A 12,764-nucleotide genomic window follows, 5' to 3' on the forward strand; every position below is an offset into this window, starting at 1 on the left:
ATAATAGTTGATAGAGTTAAGTTAAATATTGCGGTTTGGTTCGATTTTCTGAAATGAAAACCGCAAACCAAACCGTGCGGTTTAGAAGAAAAATGATCCGTGCAGTTAAAACTAAATGCGGTTTTTTGCAGTTTCGATTTGGATTGGTTCGGTTTGCGATTTTACTTTTGGATTGGTTCGGATATGATTACCCTACCTGAAACTAAGTTTGTGCTTATAACATGCCTCAGACACACCTTATATGGAGTAACATGAGAATTCTCTTTTTCATTTTCTCCTATCTAATATGCAGTAACATAATTCCATGACCATTACTAGTCAAATTTCACTTTCATCATACAGTTGATTAATAAGGACAAGCAAAGAGAGATTGATCTGAAGTACACCTACATTGGTTACATGATCATGCATTTAATTTAAGAATAAGCAAAGAGAGATTGCCTCCTAAATTACAAAATATGGCTAGAAGATAAATATTCACTACAAGAAATGTATCACTACAAACTATTTAGTCTACATATAATTTTATAGTCGAAGGACATCATTTACTTCCAGTCATTGTTATTTCCAGATCCTACAGGTAACCCTTAAGCTTAAACTCTTTCTGGTCACCACCTGAAAAGAAGAGCGCCATATTCCTCTGAAAAATGAGTCCGTCAAAACTGTCCTGGATATTGGAGTGGCTTTCCCTGATGCTTCTTGGCACTCCTTGCAAAACCATCTTCCACCCATTTCCGCCTACCTCAAGACTGTAGCTATACTTTTTTTTTTGCTTCGCTATCATCACCCATAAACCGCAAAAAGGCTATGTAGACAGGAGCAGCTCCAAGTTGAAAAGTTTCAAAATGTAGACAAAAGTACTGACCGTAACAGCTGAAAACCTGGAAACCAGTGTGTGTAATCCATAAATCACAGAAAAGCCAATTATTCTGTTTATACGTGAGTAAATAGAGTTAATTACATGACTAATTACATGGCTTAAATTCTAAATTTTCATTATCTGATGCAGACAGATACATTTACTTCCCAAACATGCCCCAAATTATACAATAGAAGGACGGAAGAAGAAAGTTTAGCAAAACAATACCGTTAACATCCATGTGACATTTTCGACTTCATGGGGATTTGATTTGACATAACGATGGTTAAAAGTGCTACCATTGTGCATGTCCACTTTTTGATCTTCTTTTAGATGGTTCACCAGGTAGGATATATCACCCACAATAGAGCATTGGGAACCAGCATATGGACAGTTATAAGGTCTATATGAACATTGAGATTCACGTTCTGACTTGTCGTAGTATGGATATATTCCGATGCACCCAAAAGCTTTGTATTTACAAGGGAGTGCAAAAGATGAAGCCACCTTCTCCAATGCTAGACATCTAATATTTCCCAGCTCATGCCTACTAGTAGGGCACCGGTTATGTACCCTGGGTTTGCAATCTGTACATATAGTATGACCATTTGAACACTGCAAAATATTGTCAAAATGGATAAGTTAAGCAAGACATGGGATAATAAATATTAAGCGATGAAATTTACATCCCAATCTTATGATATTGGTTATGAACTTATGTTTTGTGATCCTGCTATGCTATCGCTCCCGACCCTACATAATTAATTGCGTAGAATGTTTCGATCCTGGTAGTGATCTTACAAGTGACGATATTGCCTCCCCCTCCTAATCTAAGATAAACTCCAAACTTATTAATCCATTCTACTATTCTAAAATTTGGACCAAATACATTAAAAATATATAAAAAAAAAATGACCAATTTTTGTTTATATCTGAGACCGGAGTAGTACTAAGTTTGTGCTTATGACAAGCCTTAGAGATAATTTTTAGTTTAAGTTACTATGAAAATGAGAATTTGTTTTTTCCTTTTCTCCAATCTAATATGCAGCAGTAACACCATTCCATGATCATTTTCGGTCAATTTCACTTTTCCATCTATGTCATCATATTGTTTTTTTTTGAAGAAAAGCTCAGTATTTTAATGGTCCAAAAAACACGCTTTCTCAAGAACATAAAAAATCAACAACAAAACCATCATAAGTAAATCATAAATAACCTGATGAATTGGAGGGTACATGGGATTCAGGCATACAGGACAATCTAAAAGCTCACGAATACTGCTTAAAATTCCATCAGGTTTGGGAGCAGTTTGTGCAGGATCATTCATCAATTCACCAACATCTATTGATTCTTCAACTTGAGGAGGATCAACATCACTGTTACTCCGTATAGCATCAAAGAGTGGATTACTCAATGCCATCCTAGCAAGAGCAATCAATCACCAGCGGCCCTGCAAGACGAGGAAAAAACATCGGAATTAATACATAGTATTTGAAATGTGTGTAAACTTGAGGTGTCATATAGTCGAAATATGCCAACCTCTGAAAAAGAAATGATCCGTCAAAGGATTAATGTAAAGACCGTGTAATCTCAATCTAGGTATCTTAGCCTCTGTCATTTTTGGGAGATAAAAAAAAGATATCTTCTCTTTTTTCCAAGAAAACAAAATAAGAAATGCAGAAACTGCAGTAACATACCCCTAACAAAGTCATATTGCTTAAAAAAAAATCACTTAAAAATATTATCAAGTTGTTGCACAGAATAGTCAATATTGCATTTTCTTGTTAAGCAAGTAAAGAAAGGTACAAGATTAATTACATTACCCAAATTATATATTTCATATAAATTGAATTACAAAATCAATGCAAGCATCAATGACACAGGACGATGCAGCAAAAATATTTCATACATTTGTTTGTCGTAGATAATAAATTTCGTTCAATTGTGTTAATCACTACAGATAATGGATCTCAAAGTTTCACATTAAAGATTCATCTGGTTCCTATGCTATGTTTCACAAACAATGAACCTACAACACCGTTGTTATTGGTTATAATACATTACATCATATCGTAGAATCTTCATCCAGTAAATATCTTAGGACCTTGTCATCATAGAAATCCAAAGTGTCGGTTTCAGTAAACATCTCATCCAACGAGAGTATTTTATCTTCAATTGTGTTTTCAGATATCAATCTTGAAACAGACACCGGCTGTGTAACACGAGCGACCAACTCTTCTTCCGTAGATTTTCTACATGCATCTAACAGAAAGACTCTGCATTCAGCATTTATGAGAATTTGTTTTCTGCGAGCAGTCTCAAAGTCGACCAACAAGACTACTGGTCCATCACTGTTTTCAAATTTCATGATACTATTTTCACAGTATTTCATTTTTTTGGTAGTATAGATAAGACAATTGAAACCAGCATGATGCAAATGAACATGAAAATAGCAAAGTGCATCGTCATAACGTGTAAATATGACCGACTTTGAATTGGTAGAGGTATCTTGTCGCAGAAGTTTCATCAGAATTTCCAGCTTAGTATCTGGCCTTGTTTCAGAGAACATGTCATCTATAGTGAGTAAACCTCTACAATAAGGACATAAACCTTTGTTTCTGGCACAAGCGAACCATTTTCTGATGCAGTTTCGGCAGAAAATATGAGTACATCTTGTGATTAGTGCATGAGAAGGAGTAGATAGACAAATTGAACAATCAACTTTTTCTTGCAGTACCCTCCTAGTTAGGATTGATTCCAATTTGAGGTTTGTTGAAACATCTGCATAACAATACAATTACATTCATTTGATTAAAAACCAATACAGAAGATCACTTGGAAATAGGCAGAAGAATATCGGTGTTTAACAACAATATCGGATAACTTATTAACCATCAATTGAACTTAATTAACCACAAAGATAAAAGTCATTAATCGCAATTTCATGTTTATTCCCGCCAGTTACATCTAGATTTGTACACTTGAAAACTAATCACATTTAGATAAATGTTGACACTTGCTCTAACATTCACTTTCTTATCGAATGAAATAAGTGTAGGTTCCGACATTTTATAACTAAAAACTGTTGATTTTTTTTAGGTTCTTTGAATAATTAATGTATCTGATGCAATAACCTAAAAAGAAAGTCGTTTCTCAAGAAAAGGACAGAGGGATTACTAAATAAATGAATAAAAATAGCGATTTTGTTAATTAAATGAAAGAAAGAAAAAAAAAACGGTTGAATTTTATAAATGAATAAATTTAGGGTTTAGCATTACTAACCTTGTTGTTCAAATCGTAGAGGAACAAGATCATTCTGAAAGTTATATAGTTTAAAATGTATACAAATTTTGCGGAGTTTGGGAAGCAGACGCAGGAACAATTCCTTATAATTCTTCTCAGTAAAACAAATTCTTGATTCTTCAAACAGAGTTTGGTAATGCGCACGTGTTGTCAACGAAAGTTGAGCGAAATGAGTTGTGAATTTTACGTCTTTGTTGTGTTTACGGCGTTTCTGTGGTGGTGAAAGTGCCATTAATTGGATGATTTTCTTGAAGAAGAGAAAGAAAGGGTTTGCGTGAGAAAAAAGTTAGGCTCAGTGTAATAATGAAAATAATGAATGAATGATAGAGTTAAAGAAAGAATAGTGCGTAGGGTTGCCTTTTATATTAGTTTGCAACCCTAGCTTTGGGTTGGGCCTCCAAGTGTGTGTTGGGCCTCCAACTTTTCATTTTTATAAATAATTTATCGTATTTCTTAATTTATGATTTAATTAATTTTCAAGTCTCCTTACAAAAATAATTAATTAATTACTTGATGAGATTGAAATTACTTGATGTCATAACTGACCCCCAAACCAGATTAGATGATCCAGATATTGATGGTGAAAACGAAAAAAAGAAGTTATGAACTATTAAATATTTTTCAATTGAGTCCTTTGCTTAAATTTCTGCTAGTCCTTTGCTTAAAGATTTTCAGTGGTTTTTGGTCATTTGCGGCTTTAAAATCCGCTAGAATAGCATCCAGAAAAAAAAATTGCGGCAATTTTCGTGGCTTTAGCAGCGGTTTTAAACAGCAGAAAAAAAGGCAGGAAACAAATTCAAACAGAGGAATTTTCGGTGGTTTCAAATCTGCCGGTAAATTTTAGGCGTCAATCTTTTTTTGGTTGAAATTTGAAAATACTGCCGCAAAGGCTATATACATATAGCAGCGGTCCAAAACCGCCGGAAATGCACGGCTTTGCGGCGTTTTAATCCGCCGGTAATGTTTAGGTGCTAGTTTTTTTTTTTTTTTTTGCAAACCATTCACACTACAATTTCTCCACCATATTTCCTCTCATTTTCTCCCTACTCTATATATGTCCTTCATTTTTTTTTACGCAATATATATCCTTCATTTTTCCACCACATTTAGTTTCATTCTTCAACTTTTCTTCTCTTTATTTGTTATACTCATTCTCCCTCCCTTCTCTCTACATTTTCTCTCCTCATTCTCTCTTCCTTCTCTCTAGAATTTCCCTACTCATTCTTTCTGCTTTTCTCTACAATTTTTCTACTCGTTCATTCTTCCTCCTTTCTATCTACAATTTCTCTACCCATTATCCGACCCTAGGACCGACTAATCCAAAGGGACCAATTTCACCGCCCACTTGCGGGGGCCCCATTTAAAACTAGAGTATTTTTTTCTCTGTATGAACTTAGTATACCAAAATTGACACCAGAGGGAATCAAACCTGATACATTGAGATTGACACAAGGGGGAATCAAACCCAAGGTTATCAAAACTGGACCGGCCGGTCAGACCGTGAACCGGTCATAAAAACGGTTTGATTATGAGCAAAAACCGGATAGGAAACCAACCGACAAAAAAACGCGTGAACTGATTTTGAACCGGGTTGAACCGGCGAACCGGCCGGCACGGTCCAAGCGGTTCTGCAGATTTTTTTTTTTAAAAACAGGGCAAAACGACGTTGTTTTAACTTTTTTTTTAAAAAAAAAGAATCTGAAACAAAACAACACGTCGTAGGAATAGGAAAGATTTGTTTTTCATCGTAAGAATTGATTTTTTTGAAGGCAGTATGTTGTCAATTGATGTTATGGTGCTATTTTGTGTTATTGAATTTAGTTTATTATATAATTTTTAATTTGGTTTGAATTATAAATTTTATTTTATTTTGACTTGTGATATTTTATCTTTTTAATGTGTGAAATTGTGAAATATTGAGTAATTATTCATATATTTTTATTTATATATTAATTAAAATATATATTTAATTAAAAACGGTTTGACCCCGGTTGAACCCGGTCCGACCAATTGAACCTTGAACCGGTGAGCTCGCCGGTTTGAAGACCAGTCCGGTTCTGACAACCTTGATCAAACTTGATACCTTGAGAAAAGCATACTCCAAGGACCCAAGCCAACACCACTAGACCAACCCCAAGTGGGTTTACTCATTCTTTCTCCATTCATTCTCTCTTCAATTTCTCATTTGCTAATATTTCAACTTTTAAATTTAAGATTTATTTGCTAATTTTTAAAAAAGACTCATTTTATGATATTTGTAATATTTAAACTTATTTGAATCATTGTTTAATTTAGTATTAAAGTGTTTTGAAAAGATATATTTTTTTATTTGATTATAATATATGGATTTAATTTATATACACTGACGGTGTAAAATAATTTTACACCGTCAATCAATATCAACCATGTTTTTCATCACTTCACCCACTTTCTTGATATGACATGGCAAAATGATGGTTATTTATTGGACGATTGTGTAAAACTATTTTACACCGTCGATGCATATCAATTAAACTCATAATATATTATTTGTGAAAATAAAACATTTTAATTTTTAAATATCTTAAAGTCTAATATCTTGGTTTTGTTGATTGAAAGGCGAGACATGAGATTATGTGAGAATCAATATTGAATGATAAAAACCAACACCCTGAAATGGGTGCTCGCGGTTGGCTCGATTTTGCGCATAAAAGTCATCTAATCGCGAGATAAAAATACATGCGGTTCAGTTTGGTTCAGTTGATTTTTAAAAAGTCATCCAAACCAAACCAAACCAAACCAAACCAAACCTAACCAATGTGGTTAAGGTTGATTCGGTTTGTGCGGTTTATGACGATATAAAAAATATGACAACATTTCCAACTTGTTACAAAATAAACATAAGAAATTTTAATTTCTTTTATTGTTTACATGATACGATATGCATATACAGAAATTGCATATACATAATAACTTATTTTTAATTAATACAAATAGTATGGTTATGGATTGCGTGAAATGATATTTTTTGACAACCTACTGTTTTATGGACTCAATTTGGGTTGATTGATAATAGTTGATAGAGTTAAGTTAAATATTACGGTTTGGTTCGGTTTTCTGAAATGAAAACCGCAAACCAAACCGTGTGGTTTAGAAGAAAAATGATCCGTGCAGTTAAAACTAAATGCGGTTTTTTACGGTTTTGATTTGGATTGGTTCGGTTTGCGGTTTTACTTTTGGATTGGTTCGGATAAGATTACCCTTCCTGAAACTAAGTTTGTGAAACTAAGTTTGTGCTTATAACATGCCTCAGACACACCTTATATGGAGTAACATGAGAATTCTCTTTTTCATTTTCTCCTATCTAATATGCAGTAACATAATTCCATGACCATTACTAGTCAAATTTCACTTTCATCATACAGTTGATTAATAAGGACAAGCAAAGAGAGATTGATCTGAAGTACACCTACATTGGCTACATGATCATGCATTTAATTTAAGAATAAGCAAAGAGAGATTGCCTCCTAAATTACAAAATATGGCTAGAAGATAAATATTCACTACAAGAAATGTATCACTACAAACTATTTAGTCTACATATAATTTTATAGTCGAAGGACATCATTTACTTCCAGTCATTGTTATTTCCAGATCCTACCGGTAACCCTTAAGCTTAAACTCTTTCCGGTCACCACCTGAAAAGAAGAGCGCCATATTCCTCTGAATAATGAGTCCGTCAAAACTGTCCTGGATATTGGAGTGGCTTTCCCTGATGCTTCTTGGCACTCCTTGCAAAACCATCTTCCACCCATTTCCGCCTACCTCAAGACTGTAGCTATACTTTTTTTTTTTGCTTCGCTATCATCACCCATAAACCGCAAAAAGGCTATGTAGACAGGATCAATTCCAAGTTGAAAAGTTTCAAAATGTAGACAAAAGTACTGACCGTAACAGCTGAAAACCTGGAAACCAGTGTGGATTAGTGTGTAATCCATAAATCACAGAAAAGCCAATTATTCTGTTTATATGTGAGTAAATAAAGTTAATTACATGACTAATTACATGGCTTAAATTCTAAATTTTCATTATCTGATGCAGACAGATACATTTACTTCCCAGACATGCCCCAAATTATACAGTAGAAGGACGGAAGAAGAAAGTTTAGCAAAACAATACCGTTAACATCCATGTGGCATTTTCGACTTCATGGGGATTTGATTTGACATAACGATGGTTAAAAGTGCTACCATTGTGCATGTCCACTTTTTGATCTTCTTTTAGATGGTTCACCAGGTAGGATATATCACCCACAATAGAGCATTGGGAACCAGCATATGGACAGTTATAAGGTCTATATGAACATTGAGATTCACGTTCTGACTTGTCGTAGTATGGATATATTCCGATGCACCCAAAAGCTTTGTATTTACAAGGGAGTGCAAAAGATGAAGCCACCTTCTCCAATGCTAGACATCTAATATTTCCCAGCTCATGCCTACTAGTAGGGCACCGGTTATGTACCCTGGGTTTGCAATCTGTACATATAGTATGACCATTTGAACACTGCAAAATATTGTCAAAATGGATAAGTTAAGCAAGACATGGGATAATAAATATTAAGCGATGAAATTTACATCCCAATTTTATGATATTGGTTATGAACTTATGTTTTGTGATCCTGCTATGCTATCGCTCCCGACCCTACATAATTAATTGCGTAGAATGTTTCGATCCTAGTAGCGATCTTACAAGTGACTATATTGCTTCCCCCTCCTAATCTAAGATAAACTCCAAACTTATTAATCCATTCTACTATTCTAAAATTTGGACCAAATACATTAAAAATATAAAATAAAAAAAAATTGACCAATTTTTGTTTATATCTGAGACCGGAGTAGTACTAAGTTTGTGCTTATGACAAGCCTTAGAGATAATTTTTAGTGAGTAAACCTCTACAATAAGGACATAAACCTTTGTTTCTGGCACAAGCGAACCATTTTCTGATGCAGTTTCGGCAGAAAATATGAGTACATCTTGTGATTAGTGCATGAGAAGGAGTAGATAGACAAATTGAACAATCAACTTTTTCTTGCAGTACCCTCCTAGTTAGGATTGATTCCAATTTGAGGTTTGTTGAAACATCTGCATAACAATACAATTACATTCATTTGATTAAAAACCAATACAGAAGATCACTTGGAAATAGGCAGAAGAATATCGGTGTTTAACAACAATATCGGATAACTTATTAACCATCAATTGAACTTAATTAACCACAAAGATAAAAGTCATTAATCGCAATTTCATGTTTATTCCCGCCAGTTACATCTAGATTTGTACGCTTGAAAACTAATCACATTTAGATAAATGTTGACACTTGCTCTAACATTCACTTTCTTATCGAATGAAATAAGTGTAGGTTCCGACATTTTATAACTAAAAACTGTTGATTTTTTTTAGGTTCTTTGAATAATTAATGTATCCGATGCAATAACCTAAAAAGTGAGTCGTTTCTCAAGAAAAGGACAGAGGGAGTACTAAATAAATGAATAAAAATAGCGATTTTGTTAATTAAATGAAAGAAAGAAAAAAAAAAACGGTTGAATTTTATAAATGAATAAATTTAGGGTTTAGCATTACTAACCTTGTTGTTCAAATCGTAGAGGAACAAGATCATTCTGAAAGTTATATAGTTTAAAATGTATACAAATTTTGCGGAGTTTGGGAAGCAGACGCAGGAACAATTCCTTATAATTCTTCTCAGTAAAACAAATTCTTGATTCTTCAAACAGAGTTTGGTAATGCGCACGTGTTGTCAACGAAAGTTGAGCGAAATGAGTTGTGAATTTTACGTCTTTGTTGTGTTTACGGCGTTTCTGTGGTGGTGAAAGTGCCATTAATTGGATGATTTTCTTGAAGAAGAGAAAGAAAGGGTTTGCGTGAGAAAAAAGTTAGGCTCAGTGTAATAATGAAAATAATGAATGAATGATAGAGTTAAAGAAAGAATAGTGCGTAGGGTTGCCTTTTATATTAGTTTGCAACCCTAGCTTTGGGTTGGGCCTCCAAGTGTGTGTTGGGCCTCCAACTTTTCATTTTTATAAATAATTTATCGTATTTCTTAATTTATGATTTAATTAATTTTCAAGTCTCCTTACAAAAATAATTAATTAATTACTTGATGAGATTGAAATTACTTGATGTCATAACTGACCCCCAAACCAGATTAGATGATCCAGATATTGATGGTGAAAACGAAAAAAAGAAGTTATGAACTATTAAATATTTTTCAATTGAGTCCTTTGCTTAAATTTCTGCTAGTCCTTTGCTTAAAGATTTTCAGTGGTTTTTGGTCATTTGCGGCTTTAAAATCCGCTAGAATAGCATCCAGAAAAAAAATTGCGGCAATTTTCGTGGCTTTAGCAGCGGTTTTAAACAGCAGAAAAAAGAGGCAGGAAAAAAATTCAAACAGAGGAATTTTCGGTGGTTTCAAATCTGCCGGTAAATTTTAGGCGTCAATCTTTTTTTGGTTGAAATTTGAAAATACTGCCGCAAAGGCTATATACATATAGCAGCGGTCCAAAACCGCCGGAAATGCACGGCTTTGCGGCATTTTAATCCGACGGTAATGTTTAGGTGCTAGTTTTTTTTTTTTTTTGCAAACCATTCACACTACAATTTCTCCACCATATTTCCTCTCATTTTCTCCCTACTCTATATATGTCCTTCATTTTTTTTACGCAATATATGTCCTTCATTTCTCCACCACATTTAGTTTCATTCTTCAACTTTTCTTCTCTTTATAGTTTATACTCATTCTCCCTCCCTTCTCTCTACGTTTTATCTACTCATTCTCTCTTCCTTCTCTCTAGAATTTCCCTACTCATTTGATAAGCGACCGCTTAGGATCGTCTTGAAAACAGGTAAAAGAGGAACTTGACCCTAACCGCGACCTGCCGGTAGAACCAAAGTTATCAAGGAAAAGAGGAACTTGACCCTAACCGCGACCTGCCGGTAGAACCAAAGTTATCAAATAAAGTGTGACCCTAACCGCGACCTGCCGGTAGAACCAACACTATAAAGTTCTTATCTCAAGAACAATGTTCTTATCACAAGAACAAAGAAAAAGTTCTCACAAGAGAAACTCTCAAATTAGATTATATTTCAAGTTGTTTGAAAAGTACATGATAGTCCTATTTATAGCATATCCTTACATAGTAGGATTTATTGTCCACTACCATACATTCATCATAGGACTTAGAAAATTTCCACTAACATGCTTATAAATTCCCACAAGCCACTATAATGACTTAGTGCACCACTAGGAAGCATCTAGAGAGCCTAGGGAGCAACTAAAGGTCATCTAAAAACCCTCCAAATACCAAAAACGAAAATTACAATAAAAATAAAGAAAATTGGACTTAATTGTTTTCTATTTAGTCCAATATTATTAGACCATACATTAGCCCAAAGATGCTTCTTATCATGTGAAATGAGCTTCAAGTTGGGCTCAAGCATCTTCATCCAAATATTTATTTGTGCATTTTTTTATAAGTTTCCTTCCACATGCTTAGGGAATTCATAATCGTATCATTCTCTCCCTCTTCAAGAGGATTTGTCCTCAAATCCAAACCTGCATAAATAACTAAAGGATTAGTAAAAAAAATTCTCTCTTTTGGATATTCCCTTTCTTTTTGCAAGTTGAATTTTTCTTCTTCAATCTTCTCAAAGTTGACATCTTTTTCAACCTCCTCATTTATTTTTCTCTCATACATTTCCTTCGCTTCACATTCATGTTTCTTTTCTTCTTTTCTCTCAATATTTTCTTTCTCCTCCACTTCTATAACATCATTATATTTTCTCTCACAATTTTCCATCTTCTCTACTTCCTTTTCTTTACTTCTCTCAAAAGTAAGATTTCTATCTTCTTCACTAACTTCTCCCGGAGATAAAAACTCTAGAGTACAAGAAGTAAAAGAAGCATTATTAGAAGGAATGATGACATTTTCGGTAGCCACAAAAATGCTATCAATTTCTTTTTCAATAATCTCTTCTTTTTCTTTCTCACTCTTAGGAATGGTGACATTTTCGATAGCCACAAAAATGTTCTCAATTTCTTTTTCAATAATCTCTTCTCCCTTCACTTCCCTTTCAAGTTTCTCCTTGCTCTCTTGTTTTCTTTTCTCTCTATCAATCTCTTTATTTTGGAAGTTACCCCAAAATACATCAAAATTTGCAATATGTTTTTTTGTTTGTCCCTCACTTCTCATTCTTCTATTTTCTATCTCTTTTTCTCCGTCTCTTTTTTTATAATTTTTTCTATAATTCCTCTCTATGCGATCAAACTTTTCATGAAGCTTTTGAAATTCTTGAAATAATAACTTTTCCAGATGTTTCATGGAGACATGCTTTTCTTTCTCCATTTTTTTTTTCAACTATTTTTGTTTTAACAAGATAAAAAAAAAACGATAGATCAAACCTGATTTCAAGAGCCGAAGCTCTGATACCAACTGATAAGCGACTGCTTAGGATCGTTTTGAAAATAGGTAAAAGAGGAACTTGACCCTAACCGCGACCTGCCGGTAGAACCAAAGTTATCAAGGAAAAGAGGAACTTGACCCTA

General features: G+C 34.0%; 1 protein-coding gene and 2 pseudogenes across 1 annotated transcript; all 3 read right to left on the bottom strand.

Annotated features, from left to right (window-relative positions):
- Positions 1-404: 404 nt before the first annotated feature.
- Positions 405-3,073, bottom strand: LOC123893778 (annotated as a pseudogene).
- On the bottom strand, positions 2,674-4,470 carry LOC123893776 (putative SWI/SNF-related matrix-associated actin-dependent regulator of chromatin subfamily A member 3-like 1). The gene is made up of 2 exons (XM_045943578.1): positions 4,142-4,470; positions 2,674-3,640 (listed from the first exon to the last, which is right to left on the bottom strand). The coding sequence occupies exons 1-2, from the start codon at positions 4,392-4,394 to the stop codon at positions 2,925-2,927; spliced, it is 969 nt and encodes a 322-aa protein (XP_045799534.1). The 5' UTR covers positions 4,395-4,470; the 3' UTR covers positions 2,674-2,924.
- A 2,961-nt stretch (positions 4,471-7,431) lies between these two features.
- LOC123896004 lies at positions 7,432-8,728 on the bottom strand (annotated as a pseudogene).
- Positions 8,729-12,764: the final 4,036 nt, after the last annotated feature.

This window comes from Trifolium pratense, linkage group LG7 (genome assembly GCF_020283565.1).
Source record: "Trifolium pratense cultivar HEN17-A07 linkage group LG7, ARS_RC_1.1, whole genome shotgun sequence".
NCBI classification, from domain to species: Eukaryota; Viridiplantae; Streptophyta; class Magnoliopsida; order Fabales; family Fabaceae; genus Trifolium; species Trifolium pratense.

Coding starts and splice junctions, on each gene's coding strand:
- LOC123893776 (XM_045943578.1), bottom strand. CDS start 4,394: ATGGCACTTTCACCACCACAGAAACGCCGTAAACACAACAAAGACGTA. Junction 3,641..4,141: donor TCTACGATTTGAACAACAAG/GTTAGTAATGCT, acceptor ATTGTTATGCAG/ATGTTTCAACAAACCTCAAA.